At 39.3% G+C, this 26,247-nt stretch overlaps 1 protein-coding gene across 5 annotated transcripts in view; it reads right to left on the bottom strand.

Moving 5' to 3' along the window:
* The window catches only part of CTNND2 (catenin delta 2), a 638,189-nt gene that overhangs the window by 153,947 nt on the left and 457,995 nt on the right, over positions 1-26,247 (bottom strand). For all 5 annotated transcript variants that reach the window (XM_085052133.1, XM_085052132.1, XM_085052134.1 and 2 more), the window contains one exon: positions 17,039-17,171. In XM_085052133.1, the coding sequence (XP_084908259.1) occupies positions 17,039-17,171 (133 nt within the window). The remainder of the gene's footprint in view (positions 1-17,038; positions 17,172-26,247) is intronic.

Below are 26,247 nucleotides of genomic sequence, written 5' to 3'. Positions count from 1 at the left end.
GGAAGAGAGTGGAAAGAACATTCCATTGTGACTGGCCCAGAGGCTCCATGTATTTTGGGTATAGATTTCCTCCGAAATGGATATTTCAAAGACCCAAAGGGACTCAAGTGGGCATTTGGGATAGCTGCTGTGGAGACAGAGGGCATAAAACAATTGAACACCTTGCCTGGACTGTCAGAGAACCCATCTGCAGTAGGACTCCTGAAAGGAGAAGAGCAACAAGTACCAATTGCAACCTCGATTGTGCACCGCCGACAGTACCGGACAACTCGCGATGCCGTGATTCCCATTCACAAACTAATCCGTGAGCTGGAGAGCCAAGGGGTGGTCAGCAGGACCCATTCATCCTTTAACAGCCCCATCTGGCCTGTGCGAAAATCTGAAGGAGAATGGAGATTGACTGTGGACTATCGTGCCTTGAATGAGGTGACTCCACCTCTGAGTGCTGCTGTGCCAGACATGCTGGAGCTCCAGTATGAGCTAGAGTCCAAGGCAGCAAAGTGGTATGCTACTATTGACATTGCAAATGCATTTTTCTCCATTCCTCTGGCAGCAGAGTGCAGACCTCAGTTTGCTTTCACCTGGAGGGGCATGCAGTACACCTGGAACCGATTGCCCCAGGGGTGGAAACACAGTCCCACCATTTGTCATGGACTGATCCAGGCTGCACTGGAAAAGGGTGGGGCTCCAGAACATTTGCAATACATTGATGACATCATTGTGTGGGGAGACACAGCAGAAGAAGTATTTGAGAAAGGAAAGGAAGTAATCCAGATTCTCCTGGAAGCCGGTTTCGCTATAAAAAAGAGCAAAGTCAAAGGGCCTGCCAAAGAGATCCAGTTCCTAGGAGTGAAGTGGCAAGATGGACGGCGTCAGATTCCTACTGAGGTTATCAATAAAATCATCACAATGTCCCCCCCAACCACCAAGAAGGAGACGCAAGCTTTCCTAGGTGCCATAGGCTTTTGGAGAATGCACATCCCTGAGTACAGCCAGATCGTGAGTCCTCTCTACCTCATAACCCGCAAGAAGAACGATTTCCATTGGGGCCCTGAACAGCAGCAAGCCTTCACCCAGATCAAGCAGGAGATTGCTCATGCAGTAGCCCTTGGCCCAGTCAGGACAGGGCCAGAAGTAAAGAATGTGCTTTACTCTGCAGCTGGGAGCCATGGTCTGTCCTGGAGCCTTTGGCAGAAGGTGCCTGGTGAGACCCGAGGTCGACCACTGGGATTTTGGAGCCGAAGTTACAGAGGGTCTGAAGCCAACTACACCCCAACAGAGAAAGAAATCCTAGCAGCATATGAAGGAGTCCAAGCTGCCTCAGAGGTAATTGGCACAGAAGCACAACTCCTCCTGGCACCTCGACTACCGGTGCTGGGGTGGATGTTTAAAGCAGAGGTTCCCTATACTCATCATGCCACCAATGGCACATGGAGCAAATGGATTGCCCTTATCACACAGCGCGCCCGTATGGGAAATCTGAATCGCCCTGGGATTTTGGAAATAATTACAAATTGGCCTGAAGGTGAAAATTTTAGTCTGACTGATGAAGAGGAGCTGGAACAGGTGACCCGTGCAGAGGAAGCCCCACCATACAACCAACTGCCAGCAGATGAAACACGCTACGCTCTTTTCACTGATGGTTCCTGTTGTCTTGTAGGGACAAAACGAAAATGGAAAGCAGCTGTGTGGAGCCCCACACGACGGGTTGCAGAAGCTAGGGAAGAAGAGGGGGGATCGAGCCAATTTGCTGAGCTCAAAGCCGTTCAGTTAGCCCTGGACATTGCTGAAAGAGAGAAATGGCCAAAGCTCTACCTTTATACTGATTCATGGATGGTAGCCAATGCTCTGTGGGGTTGGCTGGAAAAGTGGAAGAAGGCTGGTTGGCAGCGTAGGGGAAACCAATTTGGGCAGCTGAAGAGTGGAAAGACATCGCTAGTCGGGCAGAGAGACTACCTGTGAAGGTCCGCCATGTAGACGCCCATGTCCCCAAGAGTCGAGCTAATGAGGAACACCGAAACAACGAACAGGTAGATCAGGCTGCAAAGATACAGGTGTCCCAGGTAGACTTGGATTGGCAGCATAAAGGAGATTTATTCCTAGCTCGATGGGCCCATGATGCCTCAGGCCATCAGGGCAGAGATGCCACCTATAAGTGGGCACGAGACCGAGGGGTGGATCTAACCATTGACTGCATCTCTCAAGTTATCCATGACTGTGAAACATGTGCTGCCATCAAGCAAGCCAAGCGGGTGAAACCCCTGTGGTATGGTGGAAGGTGGTCAAAATATAAGTATGGAGAGGCCTGGCAGATTGATTACATCACACTGCCTCAAACCCGCCATGGCAAGCGCTATGTGCTCACAATGGTAGAAGCCACCACGGGGTGGCTGGAAACCTACCCTGTGCCTCATGCCACTGCTCGTAACACCATCCTGGGCCTTGAGAACCAAGTCCTGTGGAGGCATGGTACCCCTGAGAGAATTGAGCCAGATAACGGAACTCATTTTAAAAATAGCCTCATAAACAACTGGGCTAGAGACCATGGCATTGAGTGGGTGTACCACATTCCCTATCATGCACCAGCCGCTGGCAAAGTGGAACGGTATAATGGATTGTTAAAAACCACCCTAAAGGCATTGGGTGGGGGAACTTATAAGAATTGGGAGCGACATTTAGCAGAGGCCACCTGGTTAGTCAATACCCGAGGCTCCATCAACCGAGCAGGTCCTGCCCAATCTGAGCTTCTACATACAGTGGATGGAGATAAGGTCCCAGCAGTACATGCCAGAGGCTTGTTAGGGAAAACTGTCTGGATTGATTCTGCCTCACATGAAGACAAACCCATCCGTGGGGTTGTCTTTGCCCAGGGACCAGGGTGTACTTGGTGGATAATGCAGGAAGATGGAAAAACACAATGTGTCCCTCAGGGAAATTTAATTTTGGGTGAAGGCCACATGTAAGGTTGGGATGGCAACATACCACCGTTCACCGTTCGTGACATTATTTGTACATAGTTATGTGTATATATGTATATATGTATATATGTATATATGTATGTGTGTATGTATGTATATAGGTGTATATATATATGTGTGTGTTTGAAGTTGGAAGATGTTAAGGTGGGCCTTAAGCCAACGCTATGGAATAAGGGGTGGAATGTCTTGGATTGATGATATGATAATCCTTTATCCCCTATCGTTGGCTTATATGCCCAAGAAAGAAAAAAAAAATGTGTAAAAATGTGTGGTCCTGTCTCTTTAACTGCACCCAGCCGCAGAGAGAAACGCGGGTTGTTTTGAAAACATTTTCTCCAAGCCTCGCTCCGGGGGAGGATTCGTCGCCCGGCAGAGACTGCGTGCTGGACGGGGGTCGGAGTGAGCTCTGTTCCCGTTTTTTCCATTCTTCTTCTGTTTTCCTCGTTTGGACCCCTTCTCTTCGATCTGCTTTGCCACCCGGAGACCCAGGAGGGCCAGAGGACAGCAGAGCTCTCCAGGGAGCTCCACCCGGCCCCGGGTGGGGGCGAGGAGGAGAGGGACTGCGTCTGAGAAAAGGACTTTTTAATCAGGTTGAATAACTGCCTTTCACCTTGTTTTTCCCCTTCCCCTGTGCCTTGTAGGGCACTCTGCGTGGTTTTGTTAAATAAATAGTTTTTTCTTCACTTCCATCTAAGAGGTTCAGTTGTGGGTGGGGGAGGGGGTGTCGGGGCCCTTCGCTCTCGGAGGAGAGAGTCTTATCATTAACCCGGGACAAACATGCAAGGATGCACAGCACAAGGTCAATATTCAGGAGCTTTTGTTATGGGAGCAGGTATGTTATTTCTGTTACTGAGTACAGATTTGGTTTTCCCCATGTCTCTTAAGTTACCTCTTTAGATTTTTGGGATCTATGTGTGGGGTTGACAGAGGGTCAAAACTGTTTTCTGAACAGGAGGAGAATCAAAATCAAGGTTCTAAAACTGCCCTGGGAAGGTATGAATAAATGTGCTGCTTTCTCAGCCAGTAAGCCTTAATGCATTCTGCTCTGTGACGCATTTTGTTTTTCATGCTTGGTAGGAAGGCTATACCTATTATAAATCAAGGATTTAGTGTGGTTTTAGATTTTACAAAAAAACCCCAAAAACCAAGCTAGGCATGAGTTACCTATAAGTGGAAAACATTTACACTAATACTTTGAAAAAATATTACATTTGAAGGGCAACACAAGTATCCTAATCTAATCATGAAGGACTAGTGGGATCTTCCAAGTAACACTTCTAACTGCAAGCACAGAGCTGACCCTAAGTGCTCATCTGACTGTGAAGGCATCAGAAAAGCAATTTACAATCCCACTGTTAAAAGCAGCATCTCCTAAAATTAACAGATTTGCACTGGCCTACATTATAAACTAACACTGAGGAACACACACAAACAAGGTACGATACACACATACCAAAGCCCTCGGTAGGTATTGTAACTATGTGATATTGATTCGCGGTCTTTGTTTTCAAAAAACAATAAAAAAATTGCACAATGGTAAAGAAGGTTCATCAGTGTGCACTTTATATGCAATGCAATGGCAATATTAATTTAGGATGCAAAGACACTGGCATTACTCAAGCACTAATTTAGTACTGTCTGACATTAAATGAAAAATTATGATTAACACCAAGGGTTTGGATCATTTACTTTCTGGTATTTAAAAATAATTAAGCATCTATTTGAGAATGAAGTTTTACGTTTATTTTTGGTGAAAAGAACTGACATATATACTTCAACTAAAACCATCCTGGTATTCCTATAAGCAGATATCTAAGGAAGTTAAACAAGATAAAGAATATTCAATTTTTTTTTTTTTTTAATGTAAAGCAAAAGTAGGTTTTTTTGAGAAAGCAATAGGTCACTACTTCAAATATATTAACAGCAATAGTGGACAGCACCTTTGGGTTGGACAAAAATTTCTGAAGCTGCAGTTAATTTGATTCAGTTAAGGACACCATAAGTAGGATTTAGTCAATATGAACACAAATGCCATCCAGGAACAAGATGGTCACCAATAAGACCACAGTAAATTTTTTTTTCAGTCATTTAAGCCCAAACAACAGAAAACCTCTATCTGACATTCCAGCTCTAATTGGAAATTCAAAAAGTTCCTTTTTCAATGTTTGCTGTAGCTCCCTCAGAGAGTTTGCTCCACAGAATAAACAACATGCCTCTTCTCAGATTAAAAATATATTTACAATTTATTACATCAAGCATCATAACTCATGACCTCTGCTCCCCGGACATTCTCTACTGCAATTTAAACATGAGCTGTTCTCTTCTTTGAAACAATGTATTATTCTTCAAGGAATGTCTCAGTCACATGAGAATTCTGTCTTTAAGTATTTGGGGAGCAAACTACTGCCTCAAAAGCTCATGAATGCATTCTCACAACATCCCTCTTTGGTAGGAAGTTTTACTAATTGTAACTCAGACACATAAAATTTAAATATTTGTCTAAGATCACAAAGGCAGGCTACAACCTGTAATTTAGGAGTTTCAGTGGAGCAGAAAGCTGCACTGCAGAATCTTTCCTCAATCTCCCCACTTACGTGAGTTTTATAAATTAATTAAAAGTCAGCACATGTAAACACCTGCCTTGTAGCTAATACTCTTTGTAATACCCACAGATCAATATACAAAATTATATATACATAGATATATATATGAATATGTATTATAATAAACGTATATATATACACACGTACTGGTTTCAAGGCTGGCATTTCTGTTTTAGAGCCTTAGGTATTCTTATGTCTCTACAAATCTGTGCCTTCTGCTGCAACCATTCTCAGCAGCTTGTCAACAGCCATCTCTTTGTATTTTTAAGCACATTTTGAAGATGAACTGATGGTCTTTACTTTGAAAGTTTCATTTGGCAGGTACTTTTTATCAGGACTATGATTTTCCTTACTGAAATAATTTTGCTGCCAACCTTTTTAGTAAAGATATGGTGAGAAAGCATCAAATTACAGATATTGATAAGGATCTAGGTTATTTTATTTCTATATATGGTGCACAAATTCTTACTAGGGCTTGCTGGATGATGAGAACATTAATAAAAAAATATGCTCTACAATAGGAAAGTAATCCTCTGCATTCACACATCACCCTAATAAATCAGAGAAGCAATTGGCAGTAGAGTTATGAACAGAAAGAAATCCATGGCACATACAGTAGAACATTATACTGCTTGAAAAATCTACAAATATATTTATTGCCCATTCAAAATGTCATACTAGCAATGTCAAATGACACTGTCTTTCAGTGTGTATTACCCCTCCTTCCCTACCACCTAATATTTTCAAATACAAAAGATACAGCTTTTGCAAATGTTTTGATACAACTATAACATGCTTTCCTAAGACCTGTGGAGAGAGGAACAGTACAGTGCAATGTTCTTCCTGTGTCTGCTGCATACCACAGAAAGTAGCACAAAGGCATTCATCTTGCACATATAATATTGCTTTTTTTTGTCTTCTCATAACTGCATGAAAAGCATTATCACCAGATATTCTCACCTGAATTTTTTTTGGTTATTGAATTTATTGCCTAAAATTTTCTTCTAGGTGCTTATTCTGACTGCTCAGAGCTGAAAAAGATAGAAAACCTTCAGCCAGTATTCCCATCTCCAGTGAGGCAGACACTGTAGGATTGCTAAACCCAGATAAACCAGGGGTCTAGACAGGTTCTTGTACAAGCCCTCACCTCACTCACTCCCTTCAGCCTGCAACAAGAGCAGTGCCAGGACCCTAAACAGCAGAGAACAGATGTCAAATTCTGCATCCCAAATATGTTTGTGAACGCTCCTAACAGTTTGCACTGTAGTGAATATACAGCATAGTCCAAAGAGCAAAGTTGCAATTATCTGTATGGAACTTGGACATTTGTTAACTACTACTACAAAAACTAATTAAAATTTTTGCTTGCTTTCACTCTAAATAATTGTTGCTAACTACTTATTACTATCATAGAAAAACCTTTAAGAGAAACTTCTTGGAAAAATGAGAAAAATATCATCCATTTGGTTTTTCCCTGGAGAGAAAATAACTGGACAGTGGGTGGGGAGAAACATGAAAGCAGTGCCAAGCAGTGTTGAGATGAAAATACCAATACACATTCTCAGTATTAAGCCCACGTTTTTGTAAAATCATGTTTTCAGTCACCATGTATATTTGCTTGACTCAGTCTTTTTTCAAGATGAAAAAGAATGGTACGGTATGTTACAAAACAACAGAAAACAGGCAAGAAAAATGTGTAATTTTTGTTTATCTAGTGTTAACTTGAAAAATCCCAACCAGAACCAGATGTTCCATTACATTTATGAAATAATACACTCCTGTGCTTACTTCTTTTTAAAATCATGTGACTTTACATGACTGAGGCTTTTTTTCAAAATAAATAATTATGCAATGTGGATATCATTAACCCAAAGTATTCATCAAGACCCTTAGCAGAGCAGAGGATTGGAAGACAAGAGCTGGCCCCAGCAATCTGCCACTACTTTGCTGCAAAGTGTTAACTTCAGTTAAGATCCAACTTAACATCCTACATCTTCCTTTCCACCTTCTAAGCAAATGTTACTCCTGTGGGGCTTGTCATTAATTAATTTATTAACAACTGGAACATTTTCCTAATCTTAAATCAAATGAAATATAAGCCAGGTACACAGTAAATCATTATTGTAATTCAGGAACAGTATCCTGATGATGAAATCAAGAATAACCGTGGTTAAATTATCCCAGAGGGATCCCGGAGTGTCAAATGCCACTTCTGTGCTACAGAAAGCACATATTATGGGGACACAGCACAGCACTCAGTGACACTCACTAATACTCAGTCTTAATCAGTGTAAAGACTGTGCACAAAACAGAGATGCACTCTCTCATCAGAAGAGATAAACACCAGAAAATGGTATTGCATAAGTAAAATGGCAAAAGTAAACACAGAAATGCATTCAGAAATTATTTTGAAAGCATGACTATCAGTATAAGATTTAATTACCAGAGAGGAGGTACACTTTTATGCTTTTTTCCTATGAGAAAGTGAAAAGGCCTACCACTTTATCCATTTTTCTGGAATTTATTAGCAAACTAAAGACAACGTGTTAGCAAGCAAAGAAATAGAACTATATACTCTCATAAATATTATTTAGTAACTCAGTGCTGCTCTCTAGACTGAGAGAGAAACATAGTTATAATACCTGAGGTGAATGAAACTGGGTTTTAATTAGCATTCTAATTAAGACCAGTAGGATTTAGATGGTCTTAACAGTGTTAACGTACACTATTGTGTCAAGATCAATGTAGCCATTTCTGCCTCACCCGTTTCAGTTAATATTAAAAGAGGAAAAATGTGCAGCCACAGGCTTGTAATATTTGCAATGAAATAATGCTTCTTTGATTCACACAATTCAAACTAGAGGAGAGAAGGTATCATGGAGATGGCATAAAGGCACATCTAGAGCAGACATATTAGCCACTTCAAACTGGCACTGTAGTTACTGAAATGCTGTCATATAAACTCTCTTGTACACCTATCAATAGAGAAGAGCTTGAAGAGCAGATGTCATTGCATTACTCTGGAGAAACAAACCATTTATATCTGCCTGCCTTAACAGAGAAAGAGAACTCAAGCTACTGACTGCTGGAATTAATAAAATGGGAGAGAGCAGAGTGCTCATGACTGGTTGCAAAGGTCAGGAGATGGGATTAAAAAAAAGAAAAGAAAATCAAAACCAAGCAGCAATAGCAAAAAACAAATATTGCTTTAAAAAAGTTTTCTGTGGAAAGAAGGTGAGGGGAAAAAAGGACATAATTTCTATTTTGAACAAAAAAAGGATTCATCTTTCAGCTGTCCCAGGTCTGTGTTTTACAAATCTTCCAAAATGACAGGGGAAAAGGTATCTTCAGCCTGTATATGGCACTTCAAATTAGTGGGATTGCAAGAATGCCACAAGGTACACGATGCCAGGCAAACTGCACATACAAACTGGTGGAACAGGAAGTTCCTTGTTTTGCTGTGGTGAATTAATTCCTTGGTTTGCTTTCCTTGTGCGTGTGGCTTTTGCTCTCCTTATTAAACTGTCTTTATCTCATCCCTTGAGTTTTTTCACTTTTACCCTTCCGTTTTTCTCCTCCATCCCACTGTGGGGAAGTGAGCGAGTGGCTGCGTGGGGTTTAGCTGCTGGCTGGGGTCATACCGCGACACAGAACAGCCTTCACTAATGTTTTTAACCTGAAGCCACGTAGGAGTTGATATTGACGGGGTGTTGCCAACTTATCACCCTTAAGAAGAATAAATGGAAATAATCAAAGAAGAATAAAATTAACATCCCCATTTACAGGAGTGCCCATCATCCTACAGGGCTAAATATGGAGCAAGGGCTTGAAACTTAGTCAAATGCTTTCAGTATAAACTCTTTTTATTTCAAGCACATTCATGTTTACAGCTTTTACTTAACCCGTTCATCATTTGTGTCCCCTCACATATTTACCACTTTCTCTTCTCTGTCTGATGATAATGAAAAGTAAATATGTGATATTTTTTTTTTGTGTGTCACGGAATGGTAAGAGTGTATTTGAGTCACAGATATGCCAGAGAAAGCTACAATAATGGATACCCAAACTGATCAAATTAACTGCGCTTTTCACAGTTTGGTTTTGTAATTCTCAACCCCCCAGCTGACCAAGTGTCGTCTAGTAATTACAGGTGAGTTATTTCACACTTTGCAGTTACTTCTCACGTAAGATATATGCAGCAGTACCACAAATACTGTAACAGTGTAACCTCTATTGGTTGAAATACATTCTTGAAGTATGACTACTTCAAAAGCTCTTTGGAAAACTAACTTCAAAATATAAATAAATTCTGACATGGAATGAAAAATGGCATTTCCCATGCTAAAGAACAAAAATGTTGAATGTAGTGGGAAAAGAAGTGATCATAAATCTATTTGTATGCCTTGTCTTCTTTGTCTTACTGTGAAGACTAAGACTCCCTGGTGTTGTTGATGGTTCTGCATGGAAGTTACACCTAACTTTTTTTCAGTGTAAAATCATACCCTTGAATGACAGCATGCAAAGAGTAGAAAGCCTTGTTGGAACAACTATTTCAACAATGCAAACTAGAGCACATTTACAAAATCAAAGGACCATTTCCAAAAATACTTTGAAAGTAAAGTATAAAAAACCCCAAAAAACCAGCATTTTGTCTTTGATTATCTGACAGTAAATAAACTATTAATGAAAAGTCCCAACTTCTATTGCAAAACAACACCCCATCTGTTGATTGACTTCTTAGAAAACTGACTAGAGATCAGTAAGAACCCAAAAGGTAAGTCTTGTAAAATCTTTATCAATGAGGCTTTAGAAAATGAAAAAAAAAATTCTTACATAAAGACTGTTTTTGAGTATGCCACTGGGTGCTGCTTTACTTCATTTGAGTAATTTATACCAGTAGAACTACACAGAAAGTGTATTGAAAATGGACTGCTTGACATCTACCTGCAGAGATGAATGCAGCTGACCAGGGTGATGGGGGGAAACACACAAACTGTATTGCAGTAATTGAAACACAGGTAGGTAAAAGCATGAATGTCTAAGTGTTCATTTTAGTAATCAGGTACAGGCAGGCACCTTTTCACATAAAAATCATCATTGCAATAGGAAATTCCTTGTGAAGCCATTGAAGGGAGTATTCCACCAACTGTGAGATTTTACCCATAGAGTTGTTTTAACACATGAAAATTACGGTTATCAAAATACTAACAAAATGTTTATAACCAAACAGGGAAGAATAATTTCTCTGAAAATATGCAGGTGTTGTCTGCACTAAAATACACTCTCAACAAATGCTGTAGAGTCTCTCTGCAATTACTACGTTACTTTTCCGTATCACCTGTGAGATACTTCATTTAAATTAAATACTATGTCTATATCTTCTCGCATGCAGAGATTAAAGGAGTTCTCATAATGTCTTTAATGGAAAACTGACAGTATCATCAGTGTACAAGCCAAATTCCAGCCTTTAACTGAACCGATTTTAGAGGGAAAAGGAGAAGAGCAAGGCTATGTATGCGAAAGTGAATGCAGACCTAAAATTATTCAAACACATACGATAAAAAAGAAGAACACAGTCATTTGGGTTAGAAAAGACCTCTAAGGTCATTGAGTCCAATCACTAACCTAGCATTGCCAAGATCATCACTAAATTATGTCCCTAAGTGCCGCATCTACAATACAAAGCCCCCTTCACCAGCTCTGTTGCCCTTCCCTGGACATGCTATAGTGCCTCGATGTCTTTCTTGTAGTGAGTGGCCCAGAACTGAACACAGCACTCAAGGTGCAGCCTCACCAGTGCCAATTACAGGAGGACAATCCCTGTCTTGGTCCTGCTGGCCACACTATTGCTGATCCAGGCCAGGATGCCACTGGCCTTCTTGGCCACCCAGGCACACACTGGCTCATGTTCAGCTGCTGTCGATCAACACTGGGTAGATGGGCCCTTTTCTTATGGGCAGTGTTCCAGCTTTTCCAGGAACTCTCTTCCCCAAGCCCACAACATGGCAAGATACTCTGTTTTCCCTGACAATCCTTATGGAAACAGAGGGGAACCTCGCAGAACACTGTAGAAATCAAATCAAGATACTCGCTGAGGATGATGTCAGCACTTCCAACCCCTCTTCCAGATCCTTTAAATATTATGAACATTTCTGTCAGTCAGCCTGTCTAAAAGCAACATTATGGACTGTTTCTCCATCACCCCATACTAAGTGCAAGTATTTCCTGCTAGAAACAAGCATGTATGAATCCTTGACCATCACGAATCTAGCAGTACAATGGATGACACCAAAGTTACTACAATATTGCAACTATGTGTATTACAATGAAGATAAACAAGAGGCTAACGGAGTTTATGTCCACTGCCTGACATGAGAACAAGCAGGGTACCATGCTGAAAGGGGGCTGGGCACACTCTAAAGAACTTACAGAGGAAGATGTAGAAACACTTTTAGTTTAATGACAGAATTAATGTGAATGATAGGCTTCTGTGAGTTGGGAAAATTACTGCTTTCAGCATGTTGTCACTCAGTTTTCAGAACTCCATGTAATAGTGTCTGGACTGATAGTTTTCTTCTGAAGGGACTCTATGGAAATGCTCTCCAAGATAAAGAGGACATTGTCCAATTCAGCAATATTTATTAAGGATGCAAGAGAAGGCTTCAGGCAGGACAGTTCAGCAGTTGCAGTTCTTTTATTTGGCATCTCTGAATTATTTTCCTGAGAGGAGAATCTCAAGTGTTGTGACTTTGCTGGCAAAAATTAATTTCTTATCTTGAGGAAGGGAATCATTGGTGCCAAAACCCCTGAGTGACCTGTTACACCTTTGCAGCTGATGGCAGGCTGCCACTTTTTCATGAGAGCAAAATGGTGCTGGCGTGTGAAACTGCACTATTCAATCCTTTTACATGGTGACCTCATACAAAGGAGGAAAATGTCATTATAGGAAGAAAAAAATGCTGTGGAAGAATGAATGCTGTGTTTAATAGAATGTGCTCTTTTAAAGAAATGTTCTCTGCTGAGTATTTTAAAATGCTTCTCTTTTTCAATATCCCCTGTCTGTTCCTTCTTGGCATCCAGGAGCATCTACTCTGGCTCTGCTCACAATCTCACCATTGTGGTGTAAGAGTCCTCTCCTGAGGAGAAAATGCCATCTGAAAGGGTCTCCTTGTGCTCTTCTGCCTCATCAGCTTTTCATTTGCCTTCAAATATCTGATCAAAACTTCTTCCCTCATTCCCTTTTGCCTTTTTGTTACATTCCTCAATGTCACCAGTGAAAGAATAATTTATACAAGGAATTACTGAAGTATTTTGAAATTCTGAATTTCAGGATTATTATGCCTAACTATAATGGGCTGCCTGGTAATTTTTACAATCTTTAGACTTCTGCATCCCTATGTCCCCTTCTGCATATGTGAGACCTACAGTGACGACTGGTCAGTGTTCAAAAGGAGATGAAAAATCTAACTATCAAATATTAGCAAAAATAATCCAATTTCTTCAACTCCACTTTAATGTCTGCTTCACCACATAATAATGTCTGCTTCACCCAGCACAGGGAATAAAGGCAGAGAATGAGAAGCACTACTGAGAGCATGCAGAACACCTGCCCTACAGTCAGCAAGACTTAAGCAGACTCAGGAGTAGCATTTGTGAAAAACTTTCAGATTAGAGCAGCAGTTAGAATTGTACTTTGAAATAAAGACTAGCCCTGAATAGTTTTTATCAGCATAGAAGTGGCACCACCTGCAAGAAATAACACCATCATCTTTATCAATGGTCAGTGTTTATTGCATTTACCTATTGCTGTTCTGCTGTGATCAGGGCTGGAGGGGGAAAAATACAAATTCTGCTAGAAATATAAAACCTAACTCCCTCCAAAAGTTGGGTTTTTTTGTGAAAAAGTAAATGACTTCTGAAGCCTTAGTACCCAGCCTGGGACATCTTCACAACAGTCACCAACTTTGTTTGAAAGTCCTTGGAGCTGGAACATGGGATTTGCAGACCTCAGTGCTACGTGTGACTGAGTGGGACATTTACGCTGATGCAGCAATAAAGGTACATTTCCAGTGTCATAACCAAATTCATAAGCAAACTTGTGATCAGCGTGCTTTAGAAATAACACTTATCATAAAGAACATGATTATGAAGAGAAAAATAGCTCTAGTTTCCCTAGCCATACAGCAAATATTTCTGACTATCTTCTTCTCAGTTGTTTTCTAAAGAGCATTTCCACTTCCTTTTCTTGGGTAGGGGACAGAGGAAGCAAGGGTAGTGTTCCTCACTTCAGTGACAGAAATAGAAACATTTTAGAAGATAAAAACATAACGGGAAAACCATAAAAGGTACAAAGAATCTCAGAAATGCATATAGTCACAGCTGCTATTTTCTATTTCTGTCTAAATTTTAGTTGACACTCTTCCATAAAAGGAGTGTAAGGTAGGCCTCTGTCCTACCAAATGCATGAAGAGAAATTTTATACATATCCCACTGATTTATGAGAGTAGGACAAGTTGCTACTATACAAAAACAAAACTGGAAGACTGAAAGAATAGTAGGGTTCAAAGGACAGATCATTAATCATCTTTTTGGATAGGCGATACAGGATAAATCATGCTTAAAAGAATAATTAAAAAAAAGGAATTTCAGAACAGTTATTTCCAGAAACTCTGGATGAAATAGTCATTAACTGCAGTGAGACTACTTGATGCTCAATAGCAATAAAGGTACGAGAACTTTTTTCCCAGAAAACTCCAGAGTTGAAACTTTAACAACTGCATTACATTTCAAATTCAATATAACCAGGTAAATAAAATAAATTGTTGGGTAATATTATTTTTTCTGTGTGTGCATGTTCAAGTGTACATTAAAGATTAACACTTAACAAATTATTTAGTGAATTCAATTTGCTTTCCTCAATGCCTCTCAGGCACACAAAACATCAGCAGCATTCTTTACTTACACATTTCTATGTTTGTCCTTTCTCTAGGATTTGGAGGACCACCAACATGGTTTTTTCTCTTTAGCCCAAGTTCTTTGCTATATTAAACTGAGGTATTTGGTCGAAGAGCAGTTTTCTCTGCTTCAAAAGAATTTTTTTCAATATTTAAAAATTTTTCTGCTCTGTAATCTCAAGAGATTGCAAGTAAAATACTGATGCATCCTGGTGCTTCTTTTCTTTGTGTCAGAGCTGGCAGGGTTCCCTGCAACCACATGCAGCAGGACTGGAATGCTGCTATCCATGAAGAAGGAATTAGATATTAAATGTGGTCATTCTCAGACAGAGAGCTGGCCACAATACACGACTACATCCCAAACACTTTGCAGAAAATTTTGGTATCAGTTTCTGTTATTTAGGTGTTAGTTCAACTCATAATTCAGGTACATCCTTAACACTTACCATGGGAATTGTCCCAGGCAGGTTTAACAGGACCCCTCAAATTCCTCTGGCTGGATATAAACCTAGAAAGAACCTGGGATATCAGTTGTGATATGCCCTTATGAATGGGGTTTTGTACTGTAACCCAAAAGGTTCCTTGAGAAAGTGTGATCCAGTGGAAGATCCAGCAGGCCCTAGGAACACTACTGAGCCATTTGGGTAGACCCTGATCCCAACAAACAAACAAACACAGAAAATGTTTCAAGTGCCTTGCTGAGTCATGACCTAAACACAACAGGACTTATCATTAAATAATATAGGATGGTACACAGATAGATACAGTTAAAATAGTTTGATAATACTGGGTGTTTTAGTCAGAAAAGCCCCACAAAGCATTAGAAAATGTGTGCCATTATTTTGTTGTCTTACAAAAATCCGAAGTACCAGAAGTTTGAAAGCATGTTCTCAGATGAACTATTTTAAGGAAGGTGTTTTGGTTTGTTTCCATCACAGTTTACATATTACACATAAAAGTCCTGAATAAAAACAAATTAAGTGGGGGAATCCTTGTTTTATCTGCTGTCCTTTTTCACAGAAGAAGCTCAGAATGCTGCCCAGTGCTCCACTGTTTTATTTACTTACCTCCACCCTTCCAGCTCATGGGCTTCAAGCGTACAAAGGCTGATGTACTGCTGAGATGGGTGGGATCAACAGTGATCAGACACCTTTTTTTCTGAATGGTTAGCAACAAAAATTAAAGCATCTGCTTCCCTCAAACGGGACAGCTACTTGAGGACTCTCAATCTATGGCTAACAGGAGGCAGCAGAAATTGTGCAGTGAATAAACTGCTCTAATAATTTAACTGCCTTTCTCAGAGATTAATCACTTCTTTTACTGAAAAACTAATTTCTGAATGAGGATGACAGTCAAGTACAGAGAGAGTGCAGTTAAAATTTTTAGTGTTACCTGTACCAGAGTTCTATTCTCAAGTGCACAAACATTCCTCACTTTAACACTCATGTAAATATTTTTTATTACTATTTTCAAGATGTTTGAGGTGATGTATGCAAACAGAGCAGTTCTGCCAATGCCAGCAAACTACATGCTTACTCACTAAGGAATTTCCTCAGCATGAAAAAGCCTGGAAAGGAAAGCTCTACAGCAGGATAGATCCACAGAGTGGTTTGTGCTGAGGGTGAGGAAGATGAAGCACCAGCAAGCAGGCATCACTGCACAGTTCTGACAAATAAGCAACAGCAGATCTTGATATCATTTTACCTTTACATGCCAGGCTAAAAGGTGCCAGTACAGGCACAGATTTATGTGCACACCACATGTCCCTGATTAGCAATATCTCTGAGCCGGCCAGGGGAGGCAGCTGGAGCTGGTAACAGCTTCACTCATTCAATTTTAATTGACTGCTGTGTGTTTGTCAGATCCCTCAGAGCTGCCTTCCTTCTGTTTTACTTGTGCCAAAAGCTGCGCTGGTCCCATTAGCCACAGGGAGCAAACAAGCCAGAAGTACCTGTCAGCTACAGGTACAGAACAAGCTTTATATTGATGTCTGAATTACATTTTAGATACAATCTGCATTGAATTCCAAGATCATAGACCAAAGAGAACCATTCAAGATGCAAACCCAGTGAAATTAAACTTATTCACATAATTATGCATTAAAGGAGGCTTCCATTTAGAACCTTTTTGCTCAATTTTCATATTCTGTGTTTGTATTCAGTGTGCAGACGCCTCTTAGAGAACCCTAAGGAAATGCCCATATGTTTCAGTGAGATCAAGACTACACCACTAGCTGATTACTGAACAACTATGATACAGAATTTAAATGGTGTGCAATCAATCAAAATATTCCAAAGAAAATGAAACAATCATGCACAACAATATTTTATGCATTTTTTACTTTCTGTAGCAGTAACAAGTGACTTAAGTAAAAGCTTTAGTAAAATGGGTTCAGGCATATATCCATTATGTCTCTTGTAAGTCTTTAAACCACACATAAATAATGGTTGATGATAAATAGCAGACAGCTACACTGCTGAAAGAAAAAGTTCATAAATCTTACCTCTGCTTTTATTTTATTGTCTCCAAAACAGAGGTGTTGTAAGTAGGCTGCAGCATTCGACTGTACTGAGGGAAATTGATGCTGTAACATCTGTATAACTTCTGGAAGCTCTGGATCCCGCCATCCAAACTCTCTGTGTGAAAGTAAATACAAAAGATTCATCAAAAATTCTGCTATTAGTGGATAAATGTGGTAACAGTGGGTTCAGTGAAGAAAATAGAAATGTCTAAATAAAATATTTTCACCGCATTATTATCAAAGCAAACATTAAAATCAAATATGAAGCTATTTTTCATTTTAACCTCTACTTCTTTGGAGAAAGAATGATACAAATTATAACTAGAAGAAGTAACTTTGTGGAATCAGTTATTTAACTGATGAACTTTCCTAAATAAAAAGGCTATATGAAATCTTAATATAGAAAAAGAAAGAAAATACAGGCACATATCACCACAAATGGATTTCTATGAAATGCTTATTTGTAAAAAAGTCCTTTTTACTCATTGCTATTTCTGTGTAATAAAAATTGTTATCTTATATAGAAAACAATTACCAATTTGTCTTTAATTTGGATTTTTTTTTTCAGATTCAGTCAATGTAAAACTCTTACACATTTCTGGCTCTACTTGAGCACTCAGTCATTGCACTCTACTTTAATCCAAAAAACATGAAATGCCATTAGAATCACATAAAAGAACTGAATCCAAGTATGTTGAACAAGTCCCAGTGGGTATTCTGCAGCTTCCAGACCTGAACTTAAAATCAATCTGTTATTTCAGGTGAATTTTTCCACTCTGTGTTTAAGGGTAAAATCATTTATGAAAAAGGCTTTGGATTTTGTGTCCCAAAAAGCAGAGATACATACAGCCACTCTGCATGATAGACTTAGCAATCTTTTCCCCAAGAACTGTTTTTCTTTGCCATATAAATATTTTGATCATCTTCCATCTAGTGGTACATGTTTAAGCTAACAAAGGGAAATGAAGACAAAGAGGTAGCTTGTAAAAAAGTTCTCTGTTGCAGTTACCATGATCACCTGGGACCTCATTGCCCAAAAAAACCCCTGCTAGACCTGTTGCAAAGTCCAGTAATAATATTTGGAAAAAATAATCCTGATCATCAGTCTCCTTCCTAAATTACAGGGATTTTTCTGCACTGAGGCCAAGTATACGTCACTAGGGGAATTCTCGGCAATCTGTCCCAAGCACACTTTAAATACAACAGTCCTCCATGACATTTCAGGGAAGGAACTCATTTTACAATAATAATGAACAGAGGGATTGTCTGTTCTCTTCTCATATGTGACGTTTGCCAGATTGAGAGTTGTCATTTCAATTGTATCTTTATAGAGATCCACAATATGAAGATGAGATGTAAAAAATACACTCAGAATTTCATTGATTATTTCTCTTCTGACAAAATGTAAGTTAACTCATGAATATTAAAATTCACTTAAAACATTTAATACAAAGAAATTATAAAGATGTAGTACGAAATCACATATGGACTATTCCAATGAATTTTTAGATGATGTAGACTGTTGGAAACCTCTACAAGAGACATCTGCATAGGTTCAAGAAAATTTTAACATTTAATTGATATTTTGAAAAGTTAGAGAACATTGTAAAAGGTATTAGGGAAGGCTACAAACTGCAGTAGCTGAAGATTGCGAACTTCATATTTCAAGCTTACCATGACTCTGTTAAAGGGGAAAAGGAAAGGATTCATTGGTTGAGTGCACTGTTTTTTCTGTTTAAATTGGAAAGGTCATAGAAACAGTGTTATCTGACAGGTTAGCTTCCTCTTGTATTTGCTTTCTTCCAATTAACATTGTTAACACTTCCTAACAGGTTCTTCAAACTTACTAGACCTACCTTCTATATAAATGGCTCTAAACAAACCAAAGACATCTTCCAGATTTTTTTTGTTTAAATAAAAATATGAAAGCAAAATCCAGTAACCTTACTGAGGACAAATTAATTGTCCTAACTCCACTTCTGATTTATTCTCGTTTTCAATCCTAGATGCCAAATGCAGGTGTTGGTATTTTGGAGATGATACAAAACACCAGAAGAAAGTAGCTTGTATGACAAGAGAATGAGGGGGAACATTTGAAATGAGCTGTTTTACAGCAAATAACTACATGTCGAAGTGTGGGAACTTCTATCAACAAATTCTCTCCAAAAGGAAATTTATTCCTTCACAACATATGTATTACTCAACCAAACCAACCAAAAACCAACTAAACAAAAGGCCCATTATGTGCAGTAGTACATTATGGGCTCTTAACTACCAGGTCAAGTTCTTCCTCATGTCCTGGAATCCAGGACAGAACAGGAAACAAGGGGACAAAAGGAAAAAGGTCCCTTCATCAAAGGAACAGTTAATTGTTCTGAGGAACTGGCAGTCTTTACATGGTATTTACGTACGGAAACAAGACTCTCCCTACTTTTACCCTCTGATCTCCCAAAAAAACAAGTCAGCATATGAGTGAGGTATGAATACTTGTTGCAAATGGATGTGTGCACAGTGGATGTAAGTAGAAAATCAATTCAGGAAAGAAAGCCTTAGCACTGAATACTGAGTTTGTTATGTAACCAGTTTTTGGAGAGATAATGAACAAAGCAAGAAAAAAGTTTGAAAATTTAGCCCTAGTATTCACTGTCATTTTAAGCAGATGGTCTCCAAGATGATTGTATTTTTAGTAGTTTCTAAATGAAATACAGTAGCTATATAAAACAAACAAAAACTTCTGTCAACAGTTAGGTCTGCTTGAATAATTGTGATAATTTTAGCAGCCTTCAGGGCAAGAAAGGCTAGTTCCTAGGGGTTTAAATTTTTCATTTGTTTTATACAAGTCTTTTATAGGTGGGAAAAAAAGTGAGACTGAGAAAGAGGATTTTTTTAAAGAACAACAAGTTTGCATCTCTATTAATATTTATTTAAAAATTTTTTTAGTTTTTAAATTTAGGTAAATTATTTAAAGTTAAAAAGGCTGCTTAATGAAGTCATCTGGTAGAGGCCTGGAGAAGGAAGGAGGACTGGTATTTCTTAAAGACAAAAGCACAAAATGCATCTGGAATATTTGGCATAGGTGTCAGGGAACACCCAGGCCATGCCTCCAAGAATACATACCTAAATGACAAAAAACATGTATTAAAATAGAGAGCCAAACAAAAAATAAGAGAAAACAACTACCAGGAGAGAGCTGGAATTAACTGATCTTTTACTGCCTACCAACAAAAAGCAGTAGGGTTGGTATTTGACAGAGGTAAGTATCAAATTAAAGGAAAGCAGAAGGATAATGAAAATCAAATCTATCTTGATTTCTGTGAAACATCTGATATTGTGCCACTTGGAAATTAGTTACTGGCAATATACGAGGATCTAATCCATAGTAAAATGATAAAGCAGAATTAAGCAAAATTTGAAATCATAGTGAATATCCCAAACAAACACTAGCTAAGCCTCTGTCCCTTATTAAAACATCCCCATGCTTACAAAATCCAAGTGAGGCAATGCACACAGATGGTGAAACAAGCCAGAAGGCTGGAGTAAATCTGAGGAGGTGCGTGGCATTTTGAGAATGCTAACAAAGTATCTGTGTGGTTGATCCAAAAAGGAAGAGTAAGGTACATGCAAGATCTTTTGCTAATCTGCCACTTGCCTATGACTTCCTTGGAATAAGAACACTAATCCATTTAGGTCAGCTAAAGGCTTCTGGTGGCAGTGTCAGTTTTTCCACAAGAGAATCCCAGCTGTGCAAGAATTTCACAGTTTGTCTGGAAAGCAGCATTGGTGGTGAACTCCAAATATTTTGGCAGGTTGCAAAAGTGCATTTTTTTCTAGGAAGCATCCTCATCTGAGGAGGCTGACTGGAATACACCAAGGTGCTCCAACCTTCTTTCTTTTACAGAAACTGTGCTCTAGGATTGTAGGATTGATCTCATTTTGAACCCTGCAGAAGGTTTTAGCTTGAAGTGGTGACTAAGGCAGATGTTCCATGGATCACAGCAGACTACTGCTCCAGGAGTGGAAGAGGACCCAAAGGGGAACACTAAGCTATATGTAAACTGGCAATGTATATGCCTCGAGTAGCACAAAAAGCTACATTTTACTATGAACAACTGAAGAGAATCAACAAGGAGTTGCACCTGGGACACAAAAACTCTGACATAGAAGCAGCAGCAGAAATCCAGGCTGACTTGGGTGCAAGTAATGCACTGAAAACAGCTCCTGCCCTGCTACGGTACCACATGCATGTGCCAGAAAGTGAAAGAGATGCAGACTTAAAAGTGATTATTTATAACACAGCTGAGTGCATTGGCTCTCTGCGTTCACTTAGAGGCGCAGCTGAATACAGAGGATGTACTGCATCTGAGTACTTGCTTTAAGTATGGCAGAATTTTCTTCTTCGGCGACTGAGAATGCTGATGGCACACAGAAAAGCAAAACCAAAAATGCTGTTATATATATATCTGGACTGATTTAGGAAAGGCTACTAAATGAGTTTTAAAACCACAGGTCTCCAGTTGATAACTAAGGATACTGACTGCTTCTACAAAGCACTGGAGAAGCAGGTGTAATGGCTCTGTCTACTCTCCAGTCATTGGTCACACTGAAACTCCCAAGAGCTTGGGTTCTTATTTCTGATTTACATTATTAGAGCAGAACACTCACATCTGATCAAGCAGTTGGCACAGGCAAGCACTGACACTCAGAGCTATTCCTGTCTCCGCAGCATTCCCCAAAGGCAGTGCTGTGAAGACGCCTGCTATGAAGAACCATATGCTTGACAAAGACTGAACTACCACCAAGCATTTATCAAAGAAAGAGAAATGCACTTTTTTTTAATTACAAGACTGTTTAAACCAAACTCGTCTGCATGTTGTTGGCTATGCAATACGCATGTGAAACAGTCTTAAACTGGTGAAGGAAAGGTTTTCATATATGAAGTGGTGTGCAAAGGCAAAGGCAATTCAATCCAAGCTAGGGATATTTCCTCAGTTTTTAACTCATATACATTGTGGCATTGCTAACGCCAGTCTGAAACGCTTTCTGCTGAATTTATAGGCATAGACCCCTCTGTTTGCTTCCTCCCTCAATTCAATAAACAAACTCAGGAAATCTCTTTTCCCTCATTTGTGAAAGGAGAACTGTGAAAATGGTTCTCTGGTATTACTAAAAGAAAACAAACAACATGTAGCTCAGGATCAAACACAAGGAGAACTAATCAAAAGCCAAGAAAAGATCAAAGAACTAGCTCCGGTGTTTAAAGGGAGAAATTAACTTCTATTAAAATATTTGGAAGGCAATATACCAATACTACAAAAACCTTTCTCTAAGGACTTTTCTTGGTACATTTGAAAAGAGCAAAGATGTTAAACCCAACTAGAAAAAGAAGTCAAAAATACTTAAACATAATCCACAGACAAGTTACGTGATATAAAGAAGAAGAAGCCATCTAACAGCTCATTTCCTTATTTTCTTTCTGTGATTCTCTGACAGTTGGTCAAACACAAGAGAACACAGACGTACACTTATTTATTGTGAGTTAAATTTGAAGCGCTTCCTTTAAGAATTTTCTCTTTTTCAAACATACTTCTACATATATACACACACACACATATGCAAAGATTGCCAGCCTGCTCTGAATGATCTGCTGCAGTTTAAGAGGAGGCAGAATTACTATATTTGCTTTGAAAATGGAACACATGAATACTGGGTACCTTCAGCACACCATTTTAGAAAATAAAACAGATACGTCAATCTCTGTGCCTCTCACCTTGGAAAACGCTCAAAACCCTTCAACATATTTTAGTCTCCAGCCAAACTTGGTCAAAGGAGTGTACAATAACAAGCAATTGGTCATAATCCTCAGACCCACAGTAACACGAACAACATGTAACCACAAGATGTACTAATAGCCCATTCCAGCCTAGTGCAACCCCCTTAGGACAGCAATGAACCCTTACCAGCAGGCAGCTCCCTATACTTCTGTTTTCGTCCTTTCAAATTAGATAAACCAAACCCAGACTACTGGAAAAGTAAGGAAAAAAATAATCTGACATAGTTTAGTCTAAATTTGGAAGCACCAGAAGGACGACAGAGAAAAGGGACTGAAGATGTATCTTCTATGAATAAAAAGGTTAGATTCTTATGAAACAAAGAAATATGTTACTGTTTTTTCCAACCTGAAAACTGTAGTCTGTGTGGGGTGCTCCCTAAGGCTGATGCACAGCTATCCATCACACAGAGTAAATGTAGAACACCTCACCAAACCTGTGATTCTGGAATCTCACAAATCTTCACCATTTGTTTCTTCCTCCAAAGGAGTTCTTTACATTTTCTGTAAAGCTGCTCTTGTTTTCAAATTTCACACAACTGTATCCAAAACAGCTGTGCAAATATTTGGCAGTCCTGCCAAAATCCTGGATGTTGCTCTTGGGTTATGACATTTTCCTTGGTTTATGCTTCCATGTGGTCTAAACTAAAATTGCCATGCAGTAGTGCTTACACAGATTCAGCACAATGTGGTTTTTACAATGTATTTGTGTCTGCTAACGAGGTGCAGAGAAGGATGTGATGTACCAGATGCACAAGATTCTTGCCCAGCTCTGCCAAGCAGCAATGGAGATGCTCAGCACGTCCCACAGCCATAAACGTGGGGTCTCAGGGTTAATCCACTACTTCAGTAAATTACATCCTGAATACAGCAAAGGGCTAAAACGGACTTGTACAATGGCAAATATACCCTCCTGCAGTTCTGCCTTTGCATCCTTTACATTTTCTCTGATAAGACATCACTCTTCTGTTATTTAGATTTTAGAATAAAAAGCCCCTAAGAGGTGAGCATGTGAAGAAGCAAGATGAGAACTTCAACATAACAAAAATGGCCTGGAGCTGAACCACCTTTAGATTTTGTGAACTTTCAATTTAAGAGGAAAGGATTTAAAGATGATGCAGTTGAGTAAAGATTATCTAATGACACTGGACCATGTGTTACTATTTACAGCTCCACGTTACTGCCTGTAACTGTTACTGCCTGCACTTACATACAACATGATTGTATTCAGAGGTACAAGTATTATCTGCTCAAGGTTACCCTCATTTCATTTACAAATGTCTTTTTAATGAAAATGTTTTTATGAACCTTTATGAAATATTTTTCCACTCTATATTGATATTGATCTACAAATATTTAATTCTCTCACACCCTGTGAGGGAGCTTGTATTTCTCATTCTTACAAAAAACGTTGCCTGTATTGTGAAGTAGCCATACCCTTGGTACCTGGTACAATGTTCTCTCTCCTCTAGACTGTGTGTTTGGAGCAGGGACTTCTGCAGTTTAAGCTATCTCCAACTTTGCTATTTGTGTTATTTGGTTTGTTTAGTTTGTTGGTTTAAGTTAGAAGGTGGTATTTGTCTTTTGGGGCTGTTGAGCTGAAAGTCTTGAAAAAGTTCTTTTATCTGTTCCTCTGCAGGTATTTGCATATACAGGGACTGTCTCTGCAAAGGCAAGAGGCAAATTAGGTAAGCTATCAAGCTGTTTTTAAGCCATCTAATTTATCTTCTTTTTCCCTGTGATGCATAACATTTTTCTGACCTCCTACTACAGAAGGGCTTTACAGTAGCTCAATACATTGCAGCTGTGAAAATATGCCAAGTTAACCCTTCCCTGAGAGACCAGCTTACACTTGGCCTCTCTCCATCTACAGGAGTTCACACATCACAGGGCAGATTTCAGGAGATTGTGAAATGTTATTCACTGGCAGAACTGCTGTTACAGATGCAGATATGCTTTCGTCATAGATCTGAAAGGTGGAAACACAGGCAGGAGATTAGAACAGTACACAGACCTAGGGGATTCCAGCCTTGACTCTGTCAATGACTTACGTTGTCAGACAGAATTATTCACTTTAATGCCTTTCTCTGAGGTTTGAGAGGTTTTCCATCTCTGGAGACTCATAAATCAAAGTTGTCTCCTTTGCTAGAGCTACTGTTACCATTCAGAGGCTCCTAAACCTCTGTGCATTTCAACAACAGGAGAAAAAAGGCTTTTGAGAGTTTGCTCCTATCTGGCCATACAGAAATGCATCTTTTCTAAAGAACAAATGTTACTCCACAAACCCCTGATTTCCCTAGGAAAATGGGAGAAGCACTTTAGAGAGGAATATACTTCTTTTATTTCCCCACATGCATGATAACACCTAAACTTTGCAGCTATAAATAAAGTGAAAAAAGCAGCAGGAGCTCTTAAACATTAGCCTAGCAGCACCAATGTTAATGATTTAAACCACGCTTATAAGTGGGAGAGGAAGCTGGCACATACAATATTCCCTGAAATGCTTCAAAGCATCCACATTATTTTTTGAAACAACCAGAACCACAAAAGTTCCCAAACGGCTTTGAGGCATTCCACCTCTCTCCAGTCAAAGCTTTTCAATGTTGTGCTATTAAAGCAGAATTGAGTTTCACACTAATGGCCAGGACAACACAAGGTTTGTCTCTCCCTGTTGCTCTCTTTACCTGATCAAACTTCTTGCTTCAGATCTCTTAAGCTGGATGGCAATGACAGGAGAACCGCTCCCACCCTTTTCCAGCAGGGACGACTGAAAGTCAAGCTTTTTAAGGTTTAGGCGAATCAAGAAATGATGAAAACCGGATGTTTCGCTCCTGTTTGCAGATGTAAAGCTTGGAACTACCACTACCTGGGTAACCTGGAGACTGCCACAGCAAAGTAAGGATACCAACACCTGAAACTGGGTGTTTTCTACGTGTGCAAATAGTGGAAAATAGGAAATTCCAAATGAGCATACAGTTTAGCACAAGATGCAGAGATACTTTTTACACTTGGGGTGTGGTGCCAGGAAAAGGTGTTAATCTAAACTAACAGGAAGTCTTAATCCTAAATATCTTGTGTTATCTCAGTCCTTAATGATTACTCCACTGAGTGCACTACAGGCTTATTTTCTTGCTGCACAGCAGAAGCTCTCATCTTGTCCCCACACATCCGTATCAGGCATCATTCTTATTTATGCAACACTTTGCAGCACTCCCTATCTTCCTGAGCACAGCAAACTCTTCATAATAGGCATTCATTTGATACTTAAATAATGAATATGAAACAATAAAACTTAACAGTGAGTCAAAGTATTGATAAAAACAAAACAAATTTAAAGGTCCAGAATTTGTCCTGAAACACCAGC

This window comes from Lichenostomus cassidix, chromosome 2 (genome assembly GCF_008360975.1).
Source record: "Lichenostomus cassidix isolate B80296 chromosome 2, HeHo_3.0, whole genome shotgun sequence".
NCBI lineage: Eukaryota > Metazoa > Chordata > Aves > Passeriformes > Meliphagidae > Lichenostomus > Lichenostomus cassidix.
The sequence above is the reverse complement of the archived record's forward strand: the minus strand, read 5'-3'. Positions and strand labels throughout refer to the sequence as shown.